This window comes from Scyliorhinus canicula, chromosome 15, assembly GCF_902713615.1.
Source record: "Scyliorhinus canicula chromosome 15, sScyCan1.1, whole genome shotgun sequence".
NCBI classification, from domain to species: Eukaryota; Metazoa; Chordata; class Chondrichthyes; order Carcharhiniformes; family Scyliorhinidae; genus Scyliorhinus; species Scyliorhinus canicula.
The window spans coordinates 111,334,421-111,360,557 of record NC_052160.1 but is presented as its reverse complement, the minus strand read 5'-3'; the positions used below and the strand labels follow the sequence as shown (position 1 = coordinate 111,360,557).

General features: G+C 39.6%; 1 protein-coding gene across 2 annotated transcripts; it reads right to left on the bottom strand.

Moving 5' to 3' along the window:
* Positions 1-716: 716 nt before the first annotated feature.
* On the bottom strand, positions 717-26,108 carry LOC119978235 (suppressor of cytokine signaling 2-like). 2 transcript variants are annotated; one of them, XM_038819694.1, is made up of 3 exons: positions 26,071-26,108; positions 24,425-24,628; positions 717-12,353 (listed from the first exon to the last, which is right to left on the bottom strand). In XM_038819694.1, exons 1-3 carry the CDS (start codon positions 26,084-26,086, stop codon positions 11,881-11,883), a joined length of 693 nt encoding a protein of 230 aa, XP_038675622.1. In that variant the 5' UTR covers positions 26,087-26,108; the 3' UTR covers positions 717-11,880. The 2 variants fall into 2 exon arrangements, with proteins under 2 accessions (XP_038675622.1, XP_038675623.1); XM_038819695.1 differs by lacking the exon at positions 26,071-26,108 and adding an exon at positions 25,191-26,025.
* Between the last annotated feature and the right edge of the window lie 29 nt (positions 26,109-26,137).

The window sequence follows — 26,137 nt, the reverse complement described above, 5'->3', positions numbered from 1 at the left end:
AACAAAATCACCCTCGTACTGTAGACAAGCTACCTTTTACAGGCCTGACAAAATAAATCTTTGAATATTTTACCCTGGTTGTAAAGAGTAAGTGGAGATCTTATGGCGCAGTGGTAGTGTCCCTACCTCTGCGCCAGAAGCTCCAGGTTAAAGTCCCACTGCAGGGCTTGATGGCTACAGAAGGTGCGTGCCGAACAAATAGATAATCAGCCTATAAATTCTGGCAGTAAAGGGTTTCTGGGTCGGGTATACTGCTGAAGGCAATGACAAATGACTGCAGTACTTTGCCAAGCATTATCATTGAGATAGTGTGGGCCCTTTTAAAGGTGGGGGGGGGGGGGGGGTTCCACCAACCATGTGACTGGGCTGGGGCCAATCGCACAGAAGCACGCAAACCCTGGCTAATGGGGAGTTTGTGCGGGGCCCTGGGAGCAGAACCTCGGACAGTGTGGACCAGGGAACTTGAGAGTAAAGACCCTCGGAGCTACAGCACTGAGTAACACCCTACTATTCAACGGCACTGTGCCATATCTTTTGGACTCTAGGTGTTTCTCTCTATTAAGGCTGCATTGAGAATCATTTCCTGCTCGAGTCCAACAGGAAAAGCTCCTCGCAGATCGGGGCGCCATTTTGTCTGGCTGCCCAATCTCTTTCCCCCCCCTTGCCCCACACATTTTCACACAGTCATACCAAGAATAAATTATAACATGGTTAAATAGCTTCTAATCATGGAAAAGATTCAGCAGTATTTTATTGGAGTATGAATTACAACAAGGTTTACAAAATGCGAACAGAAAGACACAAACAGATAATACTGTACAGAGCCTGCAGTTCCAGAAATATAACAAACAATACTATCTATTAAATATTAACAATATATCAATGTTTGCAGGCCTCCCAAGCTTCATTTGCAGAAGGTCAATTGACAAGGTAAACGCTTATTTTAATTCAGGATTACAAATCAAATCAAAAACACTAACACAATGAATGCATTTTTCCAATCATGTTTAGTTTGTGTTTTTTCTCCATCTGAAAGCAAGGGATAAAACCATCCAGTGTTTGTCTGGTGATAAATCCTGATGTTAATACTGGACTGAAGTTTGATTACATTCAAAGCACAAAAATCAGACACCAAAAAGAGTTTTAAAAATATTAGGATTACATTTTATTCACCATGGAGGTTTATAAAGTGCTGCTTGCTGTACTTGCTCATTGGTTTAAATCTTTTTTTCAACTTTTTTTTCATTACACATCCTTAGTAATAACAATTAGTCAGCCACAGGTCTAAACTTAGAATATGTCCAACATCCTTACTACCTCCATACTGACAATACATAAATGGATCATTAACGGAGATGTTCTTTGATATGCCCACTTTGTGCGATGGAAGTAAAAAGGTTAGTTTTCCCAACAGTACAAAAGATCTGTTTGGCCAGACCAGCTGACTCCTCTCAATTAGCCAACCGCCTCAATCAACATGTGGCTTTACCAATTTACCAATATCCTGATGCAGCTATGATTTGATATAAAATAAAAGCCAGGGTGTCAGACACTCTGCTGGTCACTGAGGAATTATTTCAGGTTTACCAACATAATTTATATTTCGGGAACTATATAAAAATATATAAAATAAAGAACTGTGTGTTTTTGTAAACGGAATCCTTTTATATTTTAACTTGTGCTTTTATCAGGCATACTGATAAAAAAAAGTGAAAAGTCCCAAAAACACTTGCAAACAAACACCTTACCCAGGCTTGCATGTCGTAAGAATGGCCATGCCAGTTCTGACTTCAAAGTAAAAATAACATTTGTAAGTTGCAGGTGTAATTTTGAAGCTGCTCAGTAAAGTATTGGCTAAGCCCTTCTTTATCAATTACTTTAAAAATCTGCTGTAAAATGCCGATAGACATCATTAGGTCACTGATGTTCTATCAACAAAAATTACACATGATTTGTCCCCTCCAGAACACTAGTTTGCCAAACTCTTGAATGCGCCTCTTTAAATATAGGTGCAGCCATTTCCATAGCAAGTATTTAAACCGGAGTTTTGTGGTGAATTTTAAAATGTGCCATTCAAAGTATTTTTCCAAAGGTATCATTTATTTTGTGAGAAGAATATTACCAATAATTGAATAGCTAGTTTTAGTGACCAATAACTACATAGCTATAAGTCGAATAAGAACAAGGCTGGAAAATGCTAGGAAACAGCTGTGCACCAATAACCAAAAATGTTTTAGCACCAACAGATTTGACTTAATATTAACCCAAGAGATTGTTTTCATAATGTGCACCATGTTTGTAATTTGGCCACTTCCCAGCAGTTGATAAATCAGCTGCTTAAGTCATCATATTGTGTTAACACAATGAATGCATTGGAGTGTTCAAATTTTTCCTGAGAGCAGATTTGTTCAAATGAACAAGACCCAAGATAACTGGAGGTCATCGGTCAAAAGATTTACCTGGGACCAATTCAGCTCAGAAAATTCCACAGCACACATTACTGGGAGCCTGTGAAATGGAAGCAAGGAGCACTGTGAACAACTGCAGCAAAATCTAGTTGCGTTATTCACTCATCATTAATTTTATTACATTTATAATGTACATTTATAATGGGGCTGGTTTAGCACAGTGAGCTAAACAGCCAGCTTGTAATGCAGAACAATGCCAGCAGCGTGGGTTCAATTCCCGCACTGGCCTCCCCGAACAGGCGCCGGAATGTGGCAACTAGGGGCTTTTCACAGTAACTTCATTGAAGCCTACTTGTGACAATAAGTGATTATTATTATTTATACCGGTTTACGTTTACGATATACAAGAATTACAAAATGACTTTCAATCAAACTAGTTATACATAATCCAGAGTATTTCACATATGGAATTGAATTTAAAATGAGGAACAATATGTATTTCAGTCAGTAGGTCCTGGACGATTAATTTTCTGTACACAAGGTTTTATCACAAATAATTGCCACACTTTGTGTAACAAGCTCATGGTCTGCAAGCACAACAGTTTGTAATGGTAGATGTCATCAAAGGTGGAAAAGTCTCAGAGATCACTGTTGACATGGAAATGCAAAGGATGTCTCCTACGTAAAACACGTAGATTCAAAGTCCCTATGCATCAAGTATACCAAATAATCAACTAAAACTCATTTCACAAGAAGTATCAATAGCCTTTTTGGGTTGAAGCATTCCCTATCAAAGAGTGGAAAAATCACACGCATACAGAACAGTCCCCCCACCCGCTATGGAAATACCAAAGTGGGCCATTTATCAGCTGAAGCATTATTCATGCATTTTCCCTTTACTACTGCAATCAAAATAATGACTGGTAAAATATTTTCTGCTGAACTAAACATGGTCAGATTTGGACATTTAATGCCACATGGCACACTTGTCTAAAATGCCTCCAAATACTTGTTTTATGTGGAATCAAGTGGTTTGTGAAAAAAGTGATTAAAATAAATCAACTACGTTTAATGTGTCATTTTAAAATTTACTCTTTTCATTATTAGAGTAGAATGCCACAACAATGTCAATTTTTGGCAGGCACTAAGGTGTAGAGTATTTATGATTGAAACATTAGTACGTCAGATGTTGTCTTAGTCTTTCTATGCCCTCAGTAATCATTAGGATAGGGTTGAAGAATCATTTACCCTTATCACAGCAGCCTCTATCTGCAATCATTATGATATCACCAAATAGAATAAAAGAGGAAAATCTTGGCTATTTCCCAGATTGTCGAAAGTAACCTCACTCTTGTAGGTTCTTTAAAATATTGTATGGTAAAAGCACCCGAGACACAGGAACCACAATTCTTAACTGGAGATGTTCTTTGATATGCCCACTTTGTGTGATGGAAGTAAAAAGGTTAGTTTTCCCGACACTACAAAAGATCTGTTTGGCCAGACTAGCTGAATCCTCTCAGTTAGCCTACCGCCTCAATCAACATGTGGCTTTACCAATTTGTAGCTATGATTTGATATAAAATAAAAAGCCAGGGTGTCAGACACTCTGCTGGTCACTGAGGAATTATTTCAGGTTTATCAACATAATTTGTATTTTGGGAACAATATAAAAATATATAAAATAAAGAACTGTGTGTTTTTGTAAACAGAATCCTTTTATATTTTAACTTGTGCTTGCTGCAATAATATGACTGAACATCAGTCAACAGTAGCATCAGCTGTTTGGGTGAAAGCAATTCAAATGGGCAACTAACAATCATAAAAAGAAACAAGGAAATGTTTCAATGCAATATACTCCTCCCACTTCATTTTTGCAGATTCTGTATAGTTTATCTTTTAAAACTTTGTAAGGCGTCAGGAGAAACCTGTTTCAATCTGGTATCCCCGAGCTGTTATCATAAATACAGGTTAAACAGCTCTTAAATAAACCAAGAAAAGAAAACCAGTCCCAGTCAATGGTAAACCATTGGCTGAACCAATGGTTAATAGCAGTTGAGCACATCTTCGGCCTGAACAGACAGCCGCCTCAAAGATACAATTAAAAAACATTCCCAATGTTTTAGGATGATTTTCTTTTAAAATATATGAGGTACAATCATAGGTCGCAGATATGAGAGGAGCGATAAGTCTTTCCAATACAACATTTTTCCCTTTAACTAGTTTAATCATAATTACAGACTACTTGTCATGTGAGTTAGTTGGCTCACAACTCAGCAGCACTGAAATCATTGCTTCCAATTTCCATTCCATATGCATGGTCTTTCTTCCTCTAAGCATTGTCCTCTAATTAAAAAACAGTTGTTTAGGGCCTCAAGCTGCTTTGATTTGTAATTGAAGGCGAATGGGTTGAGTTGTCCACCTCCACTTTCCCTCTCCAAGTTAAAATACATTACCCAATTATGGGTTATTTGGCACTGGAGTAGTAGTTCAGTCACAAACACGAGGTCAGATGTTGCCACTCAGAAAATGGGTCCGAATAGGATGCACTTACTGGGCACAATTTGCAGCCTTCAGATTTTCAAAAAGTCAAATATTTCAACTGTAAAAGTTTTCCCATGGGGGTTAAAAATTTGGAAATATTCGGTACTTAAGTAACCCCAATCCCCTGACCCACTTTTCTCACTTACTAACCCCTTAGGTGCTCAATCACATGGATTGTGTACAGGCATGCCACACCAGCACGCAACATTATAACAGGTAGTCATGACCCAAAAATACATGAGTGCCCTGGATCCTATATGTGCTGGTCCCTCATTGTTCTTAGTCCTATCTTCGAGGAGAGCAGCTAACTGTTGGTCGGCACTAACACGTGTCTTACTTTAGCTCTTTGTCACAAACTTGGATTTATTTAAATGGATATTGCCCTCAATAAGTTATTCAAGAAACTGCCAGAGGTCTATACTTAAATTAGAGCAGAAATGTTGGAAATATTCAGGAGGTCTGGCAGCATCTGTGGAGAGAGAAACATGTCCGAGGTCACCAATCAAAGTCCATCGACCTCAAATGTTAACTTGGTTCCTCTCTTCACAGATGCTGCCAGACCTGATGAGGACTTCCAGCATTTTCTATTTTTATTGCAGGTTTTTGGATAGCACTGATCCACTTTAAAACATTTTGTGAAATTATGCACCGGGTAGATTTGAACCAGATTTTTTTCAGGGGCCCAATAGGTTTCCAGCAGAAGTCATTTTCTGTGCTTTCAAATTGCACAAGGACCACGGACAGCAGCATTTATTTTTGATATATTAAATAGTGACATTTTCAATGCTCAGTTTGCCACATCCTGAAATATGGTCCCTGACAGCATAAACCACACAATAAATTCACAGCCGTATTCATCACTTGTCCATTTAAAAAGTAAATAACTATTTTTAGTGAATAAATTATGAAAATGTTCGTACTTTTAGAATCTTATCTGCATTCATTAAAAATATTCAGTTTCAAACCTCAAAAGCCAAATATATTTCACCTTCTATTTTCTCAGATTCTTTTGATTCTTTTCTGTCAAGAGAATGTGTTTTTATTGAAAGCACAGTACATTTCTAACATGTAAAGTGGTCTAATCTGGGTGGGATCTGTAGCATCACTGAATGTTCACTGTTCCAAGGTGTACACATTTTAATTACATCAAGTCGTGGAGGCTCTGATCTGCCTAATGCCAGCAATGTTTTATCCAGCCTACACCCCATTTTCAGAAATCCCATCTGGCTGCACTGTGGACACGCAGTAGGGTTAATATTTGCAAAATATGGTCATTCAGATTGGAGATTTTCCCCTACATTTTAAAGAGATTAATGCTGGAAAGATCACAACACTGTACTTGCAACTGTGAAAAGAGATTATTTTGTAAGGAAATTAGCTATCACGTTACATAATAAATCCATGATCTGATATCACTGATCCTTTCGTCCATTGACATATGTGTACCTTTAAAAATGAGAGCTTTTCAAATATTAAGAGCCGTAATGAGAAGCATTTGCTAGAGGAAGAGAGGACAGTCTACATTCAAAGTGCATAAAGGTTTTGAAAATACTCAATGTATGCAACAATGGCTGATAACTGCTAGTGATCATGTGGTGCTACTGATTACACATTAACCCCTTATGTACATAGAGAGATCACTGCACCAAAATCAAAACAGAAAATGCTGGGAAACCTCAGCGCTCGGAAGAGGACTCATACAGACTTGAAACATTAACTCTCTCCCCCCACAGATGCTGCCAGACCTGCTGTGTTTATCCAGCATTTTTTGTTTTTATAGTGTCGGCCATGACTGAAGAAAAAGGAGTATTTGCTTAGCTATTTTGACCATCATTATCTACGAGATCAAATACTTTTGCTAGTGACCTGCCCTTGAGTCAGCAAGGAAGACAACATCTGGCTTGCTCATTTTAAAAACTGCTTCCTTTTCTGAGTACATGAAAGAAATATTAAAATTATAGAGATCTTAATGTTTAAAAATCATTAAACAAAGGGCTTTAGTTGACCAAGAACTGTATTGAACCTCAAAGTATTTTATTGCTTCCAAAAGGCTTCATTTGAAGATGTGGACACATCTCTGGAAAAATGAATAAATGAAAAAAATTCTCAAAGTCTGCTACATGATCGTATTAACTAGGGTTCTGGTCTATGAGGAATAAATAGATTTAAGAAAACAGCCCATGTTATCTTTTTAAACACATACAATTAGTGTTGCTCTTTGTGGTCATTTGGATTCAGAAATTTATTTTGTATCTTTACACCAATGCGGTTTTTAACCCGTTGGAGAATAATGGGGGAAGTGATGGAAGGATTTTTGAGCTGATCAGCCCATTGAACCACGTTTTGAACGCTCCTTTTTTGTCCAAAAAGTCGTGGTGTTTGGGCTCAAACCCAAAGCTTCTGGTCCAGGAGTAGCGGCGCTACCACCGTGCCACAGGCCTACACCTAGTCGAGATACGAAAGCTGGTAATGTGCCCGACACGGAAGGCAAAAAGGCCAAATCGCTCATGAACAGCAGGACATACTGCGGAGAAAAATAAAAATATAATAGTAGGTCATGTTGAGAAAGGAAAAACATGTCAGAGATGTCAGGTGTTACCCAAGGGCAACATTTTCACTGGAATGCATTGGACTAGATTTTAGAATTATACTTTGTAAAACCTTCATCACAGCATAACCAAGAATGGAGCCTCGGTTTGTTTTAAATTATGAAATCAGAGCGATCAAGGCAAGGCATTATAATGCACACTGATCGCCAGGTATAAGGGAGAACCACAATGGAGATCTTCTGACATGTAGCTACTGTGCTAATACCATTAATTATTTTCATTCTGAGTTAGTATATTGCCGGAACCATGACCTTTGCATTCCCGATTCAGTGCCAAATTCCACTGTAAACACATACCTTTCTCATTTCAAGTTCTGCAATTAGATCATCAGTGGCACACAAGGGATTAGTTATAACTTCAAGCAGCCAGATGTTGTTTTATCGATCTATCAACCACACACCTTTATCCTTCCAAATGAATCTATATGCTTCAGGATGCAATTGAACATTATAACACAGAGTACCTTAAAATAGCTTGAAATGGGCCTTGAAAAGAAAAAAAACATTTGATTTCTTCAGAAAATTCCAATATTTGGTTTGATTTACTTGTAACACCCAACCAGACATCATTGGAACTGTATCCACAACATAAAAAGGGGAATCATAAAATAAATAATTTAAGACTCGTGAAAGGCAACATTTCAATTCCCGAATTACATTTTTTAAAATTTTCTGTTTAAAAATGGTTACACATTAAACATGCACTTACTTAAACTTTTAAGATTGTTAAAATTAACTACATTGATCTTTTGAAATTTGGGGATGAGAAAAATATCTGCCTTGATTGAATGGCGGAGCAGACTCAATGGGCTGAGTGGCCTAATTCTGTTCTCATGTCTTATGGTGCAGTATCTCCACTTTGGGTACAATTGGCAATCCAGGTGAAAATTGTGCTCAAAATTGCACTAGTTTATATTTTAAAAGTTTTTTTCTTAGCTCAATTCCTCATGCATTTGCACATAACGCCAACATCAAATCTACCAGATATCATCACAATCCGACAATATTTTGGAATGCACTTTTTCTTTGCATTTAAAGTATTCCTTGATATATTTAAGAGTGGTAACTTGGCGTAGTTAAATTAATGCAGCTGAAAATGAGTTTAACCACAAAAGTTTTAACAAGGCTGCCTAATCAACCACCTGTGAGCAGCCTGATATTAAACAACTGATGTTAAAAAGCTATAGAGAACCATTAACTAGTTTCATTGGTGCACAGTGGGTAGCTTCGTTGTAAATTGAAAGACAGTTTAAAAGCTATTGAATGGGGCAAATGGCGTGCTTGCGCCTCAAAATGCTTGTGTCTCCATTTTAAGAGCTTCCTCGAAGGTCTGCAAATGGGCACAACCAGCAGGAGTGATTGATTAATCCGATTTGGGGCACAGCCAATTGTGAGGGCAGGGCCAGCTTCCCGTGTGATTTTGTTTTAAAACTATCGCAGATTTTGGAAACTTAATTTGCGTTTGGTGTAATTTGCAATTGAAGCTCTTCGATCTTTTGCTGGTTTGGTCAATTTACAAGTCCTAAATGGAATATTAAGAAAGAAATCAGGAGACGAACATGATTTTGATATGTTATTCTTTTAAATAAACAGTGCAGATATTTAATGGAGATGAGGAGAATTCATTTCTTGCACCGAGCTGTTCTGATATGGAGTGCACTACCTGAAAGTGTAGTGGTTCCATGGTAATGTCCCAAAACAGAATTTGAAAAGAAAATTTTTGCAGCTCAATTGAGAGCATCCTTTTCTGCTGCATGATTTTACATTATTGTGATATCAGTTTTGCTGGCTTTTTGTTTTGCTAAGAGGGATGTAGAGTCAATACTTCCCAGCTTCATGTCACTCTCTGCTCAGGCAAAGTGAAGCACTACAATGTAAACTGCCTCAATTAACCAAGATCCAAATGGTGTTTTTTTTGTTTAAAAGCTAACAAGGCAAGGACATTTCCTCTGCGACAATGCTAAAAGGTTTAAACGTGAGCTTCTTTAAAGAAAAAAGGCTGCTTTTCGATGAATTGCAGGCATATTACTTTGGGCTCGTACCATTGCAGTGTCGGGATAACTGCCAGATGTGATCTCCATTAAACCAAATCCTGGCAAAATCTGGCAGTATACAAGCAATTCTCAGATCTAATTGATAAAAGAATGTGAAGGGTTACTGGGCCAAACAATGTAAGCAGTAAATAAAAGCAGAGGTTTTGACAGAATCAGGAATGCAGGCAAAGAGGGCATTCTTCAAAGTGAGCCGTGAGCTTGATAAATCAGAGTTTCAAGATAATCTCTTGCAGCGAATCAATACCTGGAATAAGCTAATGCCCAGCACAGTAAAAATCTCTGCTAAATCCAGGAGGTAGGAATAAACAGATTTTGTTGCAGAATGGAAGATTAAGATTTTGAACAAGTCAGTGACAGATGGGACTAGGGGTGGATCACAGTATATATACTGTGGCTATTTATAACACACAAGCAAAAGACAGAACAAGCTGAACAGGCTGAGTGACATTTCCCTGTTCCATGGATTCTAAGGTGTCAGCAAGCCAATTAAGCAGCTGTTTTTCTGGTCTACAGATATCAGTAAATCATTGGCATCACTCCAACTGAACAAGGTAACATAATGGCCTAAAGTTTTCAGGCAGCAGAAAGGGACAGCTCTTGCCACTGACATTGAAGGAAGAAGCCTACAAAGAATTACCGGGCTATACGCAATTGATCTTCCTCATTCAGATGCAGCTTCCAATCTGGTGCCGCCTATAACATCCAGGACAGTGAAGGCCTCAAGTTGGCTGGACAGCCATTCAGACTGAAACAAATTGCACAGACTAGAAGTTTAAAAAAGCCAGGGCCATGGCTTGCACTCTAATCATCTTACAGAGAGTGAAATAAAGACTGGGGCATATACGTAAGATTAAGTATGAAAATTAAACTGAAAATTAAATTAAACTTTTAAAGAAAATTTAAAACCTACGCAATTTTTATTCATGAAAATGCAGGGATTGACACTTCATAATTGCAAAACTACATTCTCAGGGCCAGAGATGTTATTCAGCACTCATCACGACTGAGGAAGCTGTTAATATCTCAGGCTTAACATTTTAAAAAATGCTTTTACAGTGAGAATAGTGCATAAAAAGTTGAGGGTCAGGTCATATTATTGATTGTGTTGACTGCATTGATGAAGTCTGCAACAGTGCACCCTGTAGCCGAACAGCATATGACTGACAGCAACTTCTGCATTGGGCTGAGCGTGTGCAGAAACCAGAAGCTTCTGTCAATAATGAGAGCAAATGCCGACAGTGCCAGAATTGTTACAGTGACAAATTCCAGGCCAACCTGCTCTCGACAGAAAGATTTGTTTTCAGGAAAGGTTTAAATCAACAATTTTGTTTTCTCTGCCCGATTCTTTTGGTTTGTGTACTTAAAAGAATTCAAATCACATTTCACACAGCACTCTCAAACATCAAGAAGCTTCATCCTTAGCTGACTGGCTTGCCAGACAAGTGGGGGAATGCTGCCTGTGCAAGCTATCTACAGTTCATAATAGGGCTAGAAGCAAAATCAAGCATTGATTAAAATCTCCCTCACCCTATCACCCAAGCCGTGGAGAGATCCATAGTTTGTAATTTCACAGGGAAAGACCAGTTTACCAAACATCAAGCCACATTACCAACCTGTGACAGGAAGAAAGTCCAAGTGCTTGTCCATATTGGGGTTTATGGGAGTCGCTGTGGGGAGCAGCAGGAAACGGTGTTCTAAATCAATCTCAATGGCAAGTTAAGCAAACCTTTTAGTCCCAGTAGCACATTTTGGCCGCTGGGCTGAAAATTAGGACACAATAATTCTTAGTAAGGATGCTCTCCTGGATGAGACTTCGAGCACATTCCTGGCGATACCGGATTTCATCTTCTGATTCGTCCCATCCTTGCACAGACGGAACACGAGAACCACCAGATGCCAAACTATTCCCCAGATAATACACATCAACAATGCAAGTTGTATGCAATGTATAGTGTACCATGACAAGTTGTAACTGTCAAAAGAAATGTTGAACAAAAATCAAACGGTTACCATAAAAACTGAGAAAACTAAACAGATTGTATTTACTAAGAAACCATAAAATTTGCTTATACATTAAATTAATCCAAATATAAAAAAATGGTGGACAGTTTAATTCAATATCTATAGGGTGTATTCCAATAGAGCACCAAATCTCATTCTGTTGTTAACAGGAAACAGTTGAGCATTTGCTCAGGATAACACAAGTCCCTCTGACACTCGAGTCATTTTCTCTCCCACACATTTTAGGAATGGTTATCTGTTGACTGCCTTACAAACGGAAAGGATATTCTAATAAATATTCCTTTAATCTAGTGGGTAAAGGAAGTTCTTGGATCGTCTTGGTACTTTTATTGATTATAATCCTGCATAGATGTTGCAATGACGGCGTTGCAACGTAGAGGGGTTTGGTCAGTTTTAGGTGAATTACTGTGTCTTTAGTCACGGGTGCAATTGATTGGTCATGTGTAGTTTGGGCACTTTTAGACAAGGAGACGTAATGCTGGATTAGATCAACCACATCTTCAAAATTCTTGAGCTTCGGTTTCGCCAAAACCACTGAATCGAAGCCAAACTTTCCTTCGTTGTACTCAATGCGAAGGTGTGCAGGTCCTGAGCTTGTTTTGACGGAAAGAGTTAGAAGATATTCCGGGTTAGAGCTGTCACGGATTAGAAATGTGCCTTCAGTGGTTTGATTCAGGATTTGTCGTGCTTCAATTGATGTGAGTGCTCCCCAATACCAGCCTGGAGAGAGAGAAAAAATGAGGGCTAAAGTAAATCACATCTCTCATTTCATCACGTTGCATCTGAATCTGGAGAACAAATCAAAGCAAGAATCATTTGTTCATTCAACATTTATTAGTTTCCTCTAATTAAAATTTCAGCAACACCAAATGCAGCTAAATAGTACAAAAACTATTCTAAAAAAAAATCACAAAGACGTTAGAATTCCATTCAGAAATTGAATTTATACAGTTCAGTTCTTCTGTTTTGTCCCCCATTCCCTTTATATTTCTTAATTATTCAGGAACTTTCTGAAATTAATTTTGAATCAATGGCTTCCTATATGTCAATTCCAATAAGTCTTTGCAGAAGAAAGTTTCTTCTAATCTCATTTCTAGTCGAGTATTTACTTCAAGGTCATGTTTATTGTCTTCAATTTGACTCTACCAATGGTGAATTTAAACACCTGTATCAACTACATCCATCCCAAATCTCTGGACAATTCAGCTCTTATATTTCCTACATTTTCTGGTAAACATCCTTTTATGCTTCCCCAAGGCTCCTGCGTTCCTCCTTTTGTGAGTAGTAGAAAACTACTCACTTAGTCCAGATCTGACCTACAATACTGTGCAGAGTCATCATGACCTCTTTGTTTGTTGTTCAAACCATCTTGAAATAAACTCCAAAATCACACTTTCCTTCCTCAAGCTTTTTTTTTAAACCTACCGAACCAACATTAAGGAATTCTTTATCTAGATTCTATAACGCCTCCACTGCACTGAAAATATAATACTTCTATTCATGTTCTCCAAAAATATTGTCTCGTATGTGTTCTGTATTAAGCGTTACCTTCTACTGATTGCTCAGTGCCTTGCCCTCGGAGTCAGAGGTGTACAGCACAGAAAAGGCCCTTCGGCCCATCATGCCTATGCCAGTCAAAAACAATCACTAAAGTATTCTAATCCCATTTTCCAGCACTTGGCCCTGAGCCTTGGCATCAAAGTGCACATTTAAATACTTCTTAAATGTCATGAGGGTCTCTGCTTCCAGCACCCTTTCAGGCTGTGAGTTCTAGACTCTCACCACCCTTTGGGTGGAAAAAGGTTTCTCTCACATCCCCTTTAAACCTCCTTCTCCTTACCTTAAATCTATGCCCACTGGTCATTGATCCCTTCACCAAGAGGAAAAATGTCTTCCTGTCTACTCTATCTATGCCCCTCGTAATCTTACACATCTCAATCATGTCCCCCCTCAGGTTCCTCTGCTCCAAGGAAAATAACCCCAGTTTATCCAATCTTTCTTCATAACTAAAACTTAAGGGACCAGTGTACATGCGTACCAAGGTCCCTCTGATCCTTGGTGATTCCCAGTCCTGCTATTCATCATGTATTCCTTGCCTTGTTTGTCCTGCCAAAACGCACTAATCCAGATTGAATTCCATTTGCCACTGATCTGCCCATCTATGCCCTCCTGTAACCTACGGCTATCCTCCTCACCATTTATCACTCCAACAATTTTTGTATCATCCGCAACACTGATCAACTCCCCCTGCAGCCCTCCCTCTGATTTCCTGAATCCTCCCCAGCAGTCCACATTTTTAGGCCGCAGTTTGCCAGGCTCATCAGGCCCATCGACACGGGCGCAACTCCCGTGCTGGCCACTAGCACTCTCAGGAGGGCCATAACGGTATTTGCGTCGGGGAGATCTTAGAATGAGATCTTCCCTACCCCTGCTACCGTGGGCAAAAATTTGGTTTAAGCCCAGCGGGAGTATTAACCTGATTATCATCAATTTGCATGGATTTAAATATTCCTGAACGGCATAACATTGTATCTTCTGGGAGTTAGATGTTCCCCCTCAGAGGCATGATATCACACTGGCAGGAATCAGTCGAGATGACCATGCCAGGGGCAAGGAGATTAGTGTAGCTCACAGGTGATCAGGAAGATGGCAGGGCAGTGCATCCCGGCCCCACTAACCTTGCCTACATAAAAAGGTTACAGGTAATTTGACCTATTGAGTCCATGTCAGTCTAAACAAGGATAACCCAGCTTGTTCCATTCCCCAGCTCCTCACAAATAGCGTCTTTTCTGGTGCACATCCACTTCCCCTTTGAAAGCATTGTGACCATTCCTGCATTATATATAATAGAAAAATCTGGACTGCCAGAGAGAATTAATGACTTTACACATTGTATGAGGAGTTATAAATTGCACCCCAAGCTTACCGAGCTAAAGTCTGAATGAATGTACTCCATGTTAAATTTTGTAGCTCTACATTTTCTCCCCGAGGAGAGAGAATTTTACTGCAAATGTCCGTCTAAATAAATACTTGGTAAAAATGCCAGAAGACGAGCTAATGCAGAATGTTATAGCTGTTAAAAGTAGCAAAACAGCCGAGAAAAGCCACCCTGCATGGTTTGGGTTGTGGACATGTTTAGTAGGCTATTAACAAAAAAAATAAAGTGAATCAATTTAATGGGTATTCTTCCCTTGCTTTCATTGGATTTCCTTTGTTGGAAAATTCCTGGAAGGATTTACGTGAAAACAGATGCCGCACTGCAATTTACTGACACATTACCAGAAAAATTCAAACAAAAAAAAGCCCATGATGATTATTTTCAGAGGTGTTATGAATGGCACACAGGCAGATAACAAACATATCCATATACTTTATCCTTTATTCAATCACAGTTTCAACAACATGCTTTTAAGAGAAGGAAACACAAAGTGCAAACTTTCTAAGTTTTTGAAAACATGACTAGGTGTGTCCTCGTGCGTGAATCTGAGTTTCACAAACCTACAGGGACAGATTCTCAGAGTAAACAGCACCAGATGCATAATTATGTTCCTAGACAGAAAAGTATACATAATTACCAACATGAAGCAATGACCTTTATTTGGAAAGGGAAAGAGACTGAACAGGGCGCGTCTGTTAATGCTTCGGCTATCTGCCAATCTGTGGGTGGAAGTGAAGGAAGAGAGGGAGGGGGGAGTGCGGTGAAATAGGGAGGTAGGCTGTTATGCAAATGCTTCCAAGGTGAAAGATGACAGTCCTGCAAATCATTGAAAGTAAAGCCAGGTGGATGGAAGCATTAGGCGATTTGCTTTGATGGTTATAAACAACAGCTCTACCTTCACTAGACATATTACCCAGAAACCCAGTTCATCACAGAAGAACCCAATGTCACCACAAGCCACACACAGAAAAACCAAAGTTGAAAACACAGGACAATTACTGCACAACAGGAATGACATCATGCTAAAACATCTATGTATAACTAGACAACAGCTCCATTCACACATTACAGCAGCTGCCTGAAATGCTTCACAGCTGTTTATGTATTAAAAAAATTAAACACACAATATTATCCACTAATTGAAGCCATCCATCCTGCAAAAATATCTTTATAATAATCTTTATTAGTGTCACAAGTAGGCTTACATTATCACTATAATGAAGTTACTGTGAAAATCCCCTATGCGCCACAGTCCAGCGCCTGTTCGGGTATACTGAGGGAGAATTCAGAATGTCCAATTCACCTAACAAGAACATCTTTCGGGACTTATGGGAGGAAACTCACGCAGTCACGGGGAAACCATGCAGACTCCTCACAGTGTCCCAAGCCGGGAATCGAACCCGCGTCCCTGGTGTTGTGAAACAACAGTGCTAACCACTGTGCTACCATGCTGCCCATGAGACTGTAAACTCTAATGCAGTGTCTGTGAAGTTATCCTACAGACAGGAATTAGGGTCCACTTCAGTTATCTCAATTCGATTTATGATGAATATGGTAAGCTGGACAATACACACTACTAGAGCAACTGCACTGACTAGGTGCACTTAGGTGAACACTTTTGAATGGACAGCATTATTAAATAAATAAATCATCTTTATTCTTGTCACATGTATGCTTACATTAACACTGCAATAAAGTTATCGTGAAAAGCCCCTAGTCGTCACACTCCGGCACCTGTTCGGGTACATAGAGGGAGAATTCAGAATGTCTAACTCACCTCACAAGCACGTCTTACGGGATGTGTGGGAGGAAACCGGAGCACCCAGAGGATACCCACGCAAACACGGGGAGAAGGTGCAGATTCCACACAGACAGTGCCGGGAATCGAACCTGGGACCCTGGCGCTGTGAAGCAACAATGCTAACCACTGTACTACTGTGCCGCATTCAAAAGCATGTCTTCCTTCCCTTTCAGTCCAAAGCCTAGGGCAACTATGGCCTTGCCGATCACTGAATGGCTTGTTTCTATTGATAGCAGCAGAACCTGCTGGCCCAGGTACAGCCAGATACAGTGCAGTGGCTGTTTCTCTGCCCCGAAAGCACAGTTCAACTCCAACCTCACAAGAACAACCATTGTATACATTCATATTCATCACATCAGACATCCCAGTGACCAATCTGATGCCAAATTATAAGTGGCATTTGTAAAATTGCCCATCTCCATAAAGAACAAGGTTAAGATTTCCCAACCGGCCACAAATAAAAGAATGAACTGCCCTTGAATGGCAACATGAAACATACCAAAATAACAAAGTAAGGGGTTCTATGACACCCTGAAGAATTGTCATTGGCCAACATTGGACATTGTTGCATCTGACAACCCTGCTTCAGCCATAGCTACTGCAAAGCCATAAAGCATCCAGATGATCAGCACCATTGTGAGTAGTAATCCTTACTAGAGTCAAAACACATTCCTTTTTACACTAAATATATAGTGATGTAGCATGAACCTAGTTATTTAATTATTAGTGTGTCTACTGCTAAATGAGATTTTTTTAATATAAAGTGCCAGGGATGGTAGAATGTGCGCTTTCTGGCATGTAGCTGGATTGATTGAATCACAGAAAGACATTGCCTGATGAAGGAGCTGTGCACCAAAAGCTAGTGATTTGAAACAAACCTGTTGGACTTTAACCTGGTGTTGCAAGTCTTCTTACAGAAAGATAGACAGTTTGATGTGATGTCATTTCTGTTGTATTATTGGCTTCCTGTATTTTAGCATCAAATTACATTTTGTGGTGTGTATTACCCTTGTGTTATTTTTCTGTTTCACTCAAAAGTGTCAATTCAGTCTGTGAACAGTACAGAGAGACTGGCCAGCTCCCAGTACCATACCTACCCGGCCATCATTTACATCCTTTACATATTTGGCTGTAGGTGTTGGAAGGCTATTCAGACAGAGAGCATCTTGCAGTGCACTTCCTAGGAGTAGCTGCACACTGGGTGAGACAGGGAACGCTGATTTTCTCCTCTCTAACCTAACAGCAAGGATCAAACGTAGCATGCAAGAATGGGTGCAGTCACAAACCTACATCGATAAATACTGTTTTTTGTATTTCTTGATCTATTGTGATGTTAAATGAAGCACAAAAGGCTGCCGCCTTTGAGCAATATGCAGAATGCATTATTTACAAGAGACTCTTGCATTTATTAGAAATTATTCCCAAACAATGTACCATGAATCTTTGATTTTGAATGACTGCAAAACCAATTTACAAACCAGGAATATGCTTTTGTCTTTGCCTGAATTTCAATTGGATATGGGGATATTTTTGTTTGCCCTTTGTTTTATATCATGAAGGGCAGGGCAAAGAGCAGGCAGACAGCAGTCAGTAAGTTCAATGCAACATAGGAAATTTACATATATAATAATGTTAATAATAATAATAATCTTAATTGTCACAAGTGGGCTTACATTAACACTGTAATGAAGTTACTGTGAAAGCCCCTTGTTGGCAAATTCCGGCGCCTGTTCGAGTATACGGTGGGAGAATTCAGAATGTCCAAATTACCCAATAGCACGTCTTTCGGGACTTGTGGGAGGAAACCGGACACTAAGGGCAATTTAGCATGGCCAATCCACCTAACCTGCACATCTTTGGACTGTGGGAGAAAACTGGAGCACCCGGAGGAAACCCACGCAGACACGGGGAGAACGTGTAGACTCTGCAGTGACCCAAGCAGGGAATCGAACCTGGGACCCTGGTACTGTGAAGCAATAGTGCTAATCACAGTCTTTCATTCTCACTCCAAAGTACAAATATTTCCGACTCTCTCTGTTAGCTTTGATAAAGAGTCATCGGACTCAAAACATTAGCTCTTTTCTCTCCCTACAGATGCTGCCAGACTTGCTGAGATTTTCCAGCATTTTCCCTTTCGTGCTAATCACTGTGGTACTGTGCCGCCATCTGTATAGGCATGTGACTGCTTAGCTATCTAGGCTAAATAACTGCTGTTGGCAATTGTAATCAACTCTCAGCAATAGTTTAAAAATAACCGCCTTCAAAAAAGGCAAATAGTCCAATCAATAGAATTTATTATTGTAGAATGACTCTAGAAATAATAATAAATCACATGATTAGCATGAGCCAATCACTTACAAACCACTCAAACACCAGCAGGGAACACACAAAACAATCTTTGCCCATGTTTCTCCATTATTGATTTAAAAACACTAATTTGTGTTTTTCAAAAATTCTATGTTTTAGCTTTCTTGTTTCAAACTATTTCAATTTCCCCCTGCACACACAAGTCCCAGCCCACTCAACCTTTCCCCCTTAGCTAAATGTAACCCATATATCTTCCCTCCATTTTAAGCGCCCAAACGTATGCGACAATCATACCAACTAAAAACAAAGGAACGCTTCAGGATGCACAAAGAAAGAAACTGGTGGTGGCAATTAGTAAAGATAGTACTGGATCAGCTTACTGAATACACCCAAACTAAGCATTATTGCTCAGTAAGTTTAAAAAAAACATTAAACAGGAACCTTGTGTAATGCGGAGCTTGCATAAGCATTACAGTTTTTTTGGCTCCGTACTGCTGATTACTTTCCCAGTAACTTTTCTTCTACCACTATAAGAAAAGAACAGCTTTATTACTTCATTCCTTTGCTGTAACTGAGCTGCAACGAACTTTGGACTGCTTTTCCCAGAAACAGCCTGAATTTTGATGAAAAGGGAAAGTACTCGGGAAAGTACTTTTTAAATCAGGAATTATGAACGGCATTATAAACAGACAAATGATCCTTTAGCACTAGAAAGTTATCAGAGTTTGATTAATTGAAACAGTAAGAGCCAACTAAAAATCTCACACACCACTAAAGTTAAGTTTTTAAAGTAAAAATCGGATATTTGTTCTCTCGCTAGTACTATAATATATTTTGAAACACAAAGTCTTCGACAAAGATGGACTAAATTCCATCCAGATTTGATTATGGAGCTGCAATCACTAATCACAGCAATTCATTTTTACCAAACAGTCTAGACACAAGATGTTAAAAATCTAACAGCCAGTTGGAGATGACCAGAAGCCAATCTTTTCTCAGTTTTAGATTCATTCAGAGTGAAACATTGAAAATGTATATCTCCGAAATCAACTCCCACAACACTGTCAATAATTGTCTCTTTATCCTCTTTTGAAATGTGTTCAAGCAATCATCCAATCCATGTCCTCCACAAGCATGGACTTAAACTTAATTGGCGAAAGCCCTGGAGGTGAAAAGCAATGGGAGCCATATTCCAACATTACCTTGTCACATCCCAAGTTACTCATCGATACAGTTTATAGGGTGCAAGTTGGTTGATGATATATAATATATATACACACACACATATAATAATATACACACCAAAAGATGAATACCCATCACCGTAAAAATGTAATTGACATTAACAAACCTTAATAACGTAATTGATATTACATTGACATATACTGTATCCAGAATGACCATTTTCTAAAAAATATCTAAATTGCATTTGAGTCAATCAATACTTTCTGCTTCTACCGTCTCCCTAGGGATCTTGTTGCATGGATTTACTGAAATAATGTGCCATAATTGGCCGGAATAATAACTGTGAAGCTAATAGTGCACACTGTTATGTATACACAAATGTGCAACAAATTCAGATGTGGCCTAAGGCAGAGGTGCACCTAAACTTTACTATCAAATGTTGCTGTTCCAATTGTACCACTTACCATTATATGGTGTGAAGCTGCTGCATTTTGCAGTAGGGACAAACTAAGCTCACCGTGGAAAATCAAGATTTGTTCATTTATGTGGTAAATGTTAAGATTGCAAGTGTACAATCTCATTACTGCAGGCTTTAAATTGTTGAAGACTTTTAAAATGTAAAACTAAAAAAATCTGTTCTGAAACTTTTACTTTCAGGCGTTTTCTCCTCTCTCAATTCAATCTTTTTTTCCCTCTCTTTATTTTCCTGTGACATTGAATTCACGCACTAATTCTTCGCTGTCCTTGTATTGTTAATTTCACAATCCTGCAACCGATTGGCCAAGGAACACAGTTTCTTGTCCCATTTACTCAGATTGCAAACACTCAGTCTTTATCACTATGATGTTATCAGCTTGCACGTTCAGCAACTTGTTAAGCAGAAACATTTAAACCTAAATGTGTAAAGGTGAGTCTAATGAATAGCAAACACCATCATTTTAACTCCTACAAAAAATGTTCCAATGTTTCTGCGGATTCATTTTGAATTTACATCCCTTCTTGCATGGGCCATATCGTCTAGCTCTATCCTTGAGACAAGGCAAGATGGCTGGTCATGGTTTACACTGCCTAATCCCTTTAGAATCCAAAACAAAGCAACCATCTTCTCTTCCAACTTTCACCATCTCCCAGTGAGAACATGCCCTGTTCACACAACTGTTGCCCAACCATAATCCAATCCATCTATCCCTTCAATTAACCTGGTTCTTAAGGCAGCACGGTGGCGCAGTGGGTTAGCCCTGTTGCCTCATGGCACCGGGGTCCCAGGTTCGATCCCGGCTCTGGGTCACTATCTGTGTGGAGTTTGCACATTATCCCTGTGTTTGCATGGATTTCGCTCCCACAGCCCAAAGATGTGCAGGGTAGGTGGATTGGCCACGTTAAATTGCCCCTTAATTGGAAAAAATTATTTGGGCACTGAAAATTTTTTTAAAAATGTATCCTGGTTCTTCTCCTCTGTATCCTTTCAGTAGCAACAGCATTATTTTTGTACTCTGGTGATCAGAACTGTAAATCCAAGTGCAGTTGCACCAATGATTTATAAAGTAACAGGTTTACCTCAAAATTTAACCCATTAATCCATCCTAACATCATTTTTGCTTTTCTCACTCATTGTTGCGATAGCCTGGATTTAGTGTTTTTAATTTGCTATGCACATTAGTTACTTTCCATATTGATCATGATCTCTCCCTGGATTCTTCGCAAGCTTGTGAAGCACTTTGCATTTTTCTACTTGGCATTTCACCTGTCTGCCTAATTTCTATTCATATTCAAAACCTCTTCCACTTTATCCTGTTTATTTTTGGAATCTATCACCCAAAGTTGCACAGATGAGGGACTCACAGGGTTAGACAAAATGTGGGAGTTTAGGATGAAGCATGACAGCTCTTTAATGAGATAAATTATCTCAATCCATGCTGCACGCTTCTGTGATTCCGATTTATTAGTTTTGCATCGTACGCAAATATAACCACTGTGCTCATTACTTTTAGCTCCAGATTGTTTATGAAGATATTAAATAAAAGAGGACGCAAAAAAGGATCGCCAGGACTTTACTACTTCACATATTCTCCCAGGCTAATGATAAGCCCTGGACTACCATCATTTGGGTTCTATTGGTCAACCAGTTGTGTAGCCAAGATTTATATTTGTGTGTCTGCAGAAGGAGAGGGGGCCAAAACTGATCACAGAATATTTGTATAAGTCAATCCATACAATTGCAGTTTATTTTCATGTGGACAGAAAATACAGTGGAAGAGTGGCTGCATGCTTATAGAATTGTTAGTATCCCAGAAGTAAAGGGAGATGCTGTGGAACATACTAATAGCTTGTCAAGAAAAAGTCCCTTTATTCCCCATTTGGAAATCAAAATTTGCAATTATAGTCAAGTCTTTTTTTTTTGCATATTCCCAACATTTGGGTTCTATTAGTCAACCAGTTGTGTAACCACTAGAAAATACTGCCACTGATTCCTGTTTTATTTTCAGTACCAGCCTTTACAGAAAATCTGTATCAAAGGCCTTACTAAAATGAAAGTACATCACATCTTTGCGCCTTACCCCCATCAAGCTCCTTTGTCACAACAAAGGAAACCAGTATGTTTTATTGACAAAATTGCCTCTCTATTATTGCATATTATGTAAGATTTATTTCTATTCATATTAAAGATAATAAGATGGTGCATAAGAGCTTCCATAACTTTAACCACAGTGGATGTCAAACTCTCTAGTCTGTAGTTTATTGGGTTAGTTTTGCTAGATATATTTTTTTTTAAATGGAGCAACATCTGCCTTTCTTCAATCCCTAGGCATCGTTCCAATATTCAGAGACTTTTGGGTGATTTGTGCCCAAGTTCTTACAATGTCCTCCTTATTTAGTACTTTTGCAGCCAACATAGCATCAGTTATCTTGCTATTCCACATTCCGTTTCTTGTTTTACCTTATCGCTTAACATAACTAATAGCATTTTCATTACCATCCTACACTTCTCTTGGCATATTCAATCCAAAGTGTTCCTTTGACACTTTCATTCTCTTTTCACACTCCAAGCATGTTCTTTGGTATGAATCTATTTGGATGAACAATCAATAGGGGCATCATTGTTGGGAGGGGGGAGGAAGGGGGTCACCGTTTGTGTGGAGTTTCAAATCCAGTTGTGTTAAGGAACTGAACTAAGTTCAGCCAAGATTTATATTTGTGTGTCTACAGAATGAGGGGACCAAAACTGATCACAGAATATTTGTACAAGTCGACCCATACAATTGCAGTTTATTTTCAAGTACACAGCAGTGGAAGAGTGGCTGCATGCTTATAGAATTATTAGTATCAGAAGTAAAGGGAGATGCTGTGGAACATGCTAATAGCTAGTCAAGAAAAGTTCCCTTTATCCCCCATTTGCAAATCAAAATTTGCTATTTTTTTTTGCATACTTCCCATTAGAGAGTAGAAATTTTAAAAATATTTTTGCTAGAGTTGGAAAGAAAATAAAACTCCAATTATGAAGTCTTTTAATAACACTGGTTGTTTTCTTAGCCTAGTGTAGTTCTGTTTATGCAGTTGTTTAAGTTAACACTTTACACGTGGTGCTTTATGTCTCCACTCAGGCATGTGCTGCCCTACTTAATAATTCGCTTCAGACTATTTTAATAAGAGTTTAATTGCTCTTTAGGTTTCTGACATGTTGCATGATGTTAGGTGTCTCAGCTAATTGCTTCGTTTTGCAATATTTTAAATATATCAGGTCAAGTAAAAATACATCTAACCCCAATAATAGTGTCGATGGCAGCCATGGTGTGGAGATGCCGGCGTTGGACTGGGGCGAGCACAGTAAGAACTCAATAAGACTCAATAATAGTAAACTTTTAAAATATGTATCCTCTGTACTTATTCTTAAATAGTGACATGTTTCTTCACCGACTGAAATTAATTTCAAGTCCAGGTTTATTACAGTTCAAAATCAATTGTGACGTTGCATAATTTATAAAGCTAATGTTGCGTTCTCTGAAATTACGAAGAAGAATCCTTCTAAATATTTTCCACTCACTATTCTAATAGAATGGCACATGTATTAGTTGTATATATAATATAAAAACTCATCTTTCTGATTTCTGTACACGAGAGATACTAAACCCGCCATCTACATCGAAAGCTCCCAATACTAAACATTAGTCCTCAAAAAAAAGTTACAAGAATTTGGAACCGAAATGATATTTACAAGAAAATATTTAACTGTCGGAATTAAGTGACTCTCCTATACATCAGATTTTTTTCGTGTCGGTGTTGAGATGGCATTGAACCATTAAGCAGTGTTGTGACCTGATATATCTGGGATAACATATATTGCGTTTGAAACGGAATCCTGGACATTTAAGAGAAGGGGGAATTTACTGAAATGCCAGATACCTATTAGAAAGAAAATCACATCACATACGCCGCCACCGTCAAAGGGGCGATTTCACTACAGCACATTCTAAAGGGAGCTCCATTCACAAACCAACCTGCACCCTCCACATATACTCCAAATTATAAATCCATACATTCGCGCACACACACACACGCTACCTGTGAGCTCCAAATGACTCATGGTGCAGGAAATACGGAACAAGTGAGAATGTCCTTCCCGGAGGTCAAGTGGGTCCTGGGGCGAGTTGCTGGAGGACAGCGCCGTTGCTGCTTTCTCCTGACAGATCATAGAGGTGATGAATTGGGATAACCGCTGAGGTAACCGTCTACATCGGCCAGAAAGAGCTTGGTGTCTTCGAGCCCCTGAATGTGGACAAGGAAAGAGACGGGTTCATGGTGAAACTGACGGCACCAACTCCTGACACATTGAAGTTCTAAGACAGAACGCTTCCTTCAAAATCAAGTCCTCAGATACGGCAAAGCAACATTTTTTTTGCCGGCCGTAAACATGACTCGAAAACTCAATTCACATTCGTCTTCGGCATCATTTCGGAATTCAGTTCTCCCCCCCCCCCCCCCCCCCCCCCAAAAAAAAACTACGGTGACACAGCAGCACGCCCAGGAGTTTACTACAGCAGTCACATTAATTTATGCAGGCAAGACCGAAAAATGCTTTCGAGTAAAAATCAATCGCTTCGATATAAAGGATCGCAATGGCCCCGAAGGCACGAACGATTTCACTAAGAGCCAGTTCCTGGAGTCTCTGCCAGCTCCGCTGTTCTCACCACATTCGTTGCAGCTTAATTTATAAACATGTCATTTACATAAACTCATTTCCATCTCACCCCCACCCGCCTTCTTACTGAGCACCCAACGAATATATTCCCCAGAGTATGGGGCGTTGTGAAACATTAGCGGCACACACCTTTCCTTCCCCGTTTTGTCACCCGATTCACCGGCTTCCAAACATCTTGCCGAGCCTGGGAACAAGCTCAGGCGCTGCCCTCGTGTAAACTCCACTGGGAGCAGCCAGCCGCTAATTGGATATCGGCCTCATTTAACCCTCTCAGACAAAGTGGAGGAAAGCGACGGGCGCATTACAAAAGGAAACGAAAATGGGGGGAGGGAGGGTTTCTGATTCTTGGAATTAATTTAACCCTTTGAAGTCCCCCTCTAACTGCCCCCCTCCTCCTCCCCCAAGTGAACACCTCTCAGCTCCAGTGATGCGCGACACAGGATGAACTTGGAAGCAACACACACAGACAGGCCGTTCAGCTTCTCTCAATGAACATTTCCCAGTCGGGAAGGGAGGAGGGGTGAGATTTACGAGGAGTATCTTCCAGTCATGGCGAACGGCGTTTTCCCTTCACACACAAAAACACAACAACAAAGGGACATTTGCAGCAAGAAGGTCACAGGGCGGTAGCACCGAGTGGATTCACTCCAACAGCTCAAATAAAACCCCCCACAGAGCATCACCGAATATGTTAACATCGGAGACACGCCTACGTGCTCAAACGCATCCTGTTTCCCGTTGAACTTTTTTTCCTCCTCTCCCCCCCCCCCTAACTAGCGCTAACTAACGCCCAATCATACAAAAGTGTTCTTGAGAGGATGGTTGACAAACAAGGAGGCAGCATCATTAATATATAGAAAGGCTGCACTGGACAGATGTGTGTGTGCAGTGACGGATGCTATTACAGCCCAGCTCCTTCCTCCCCGAAAGCTTTAATTTTTGCCTTTGTGGCCTTGAAGGCGGTGGCGCACGCGCTGCTTTCCAGGAACTTTCCAAGAACTCGCGTCACCTGCTCTTGTTGCCATTTCACCGCCGGCCAATCAGCGGCGGCGCTTCCCTTCCGCTCATCCCGCCTG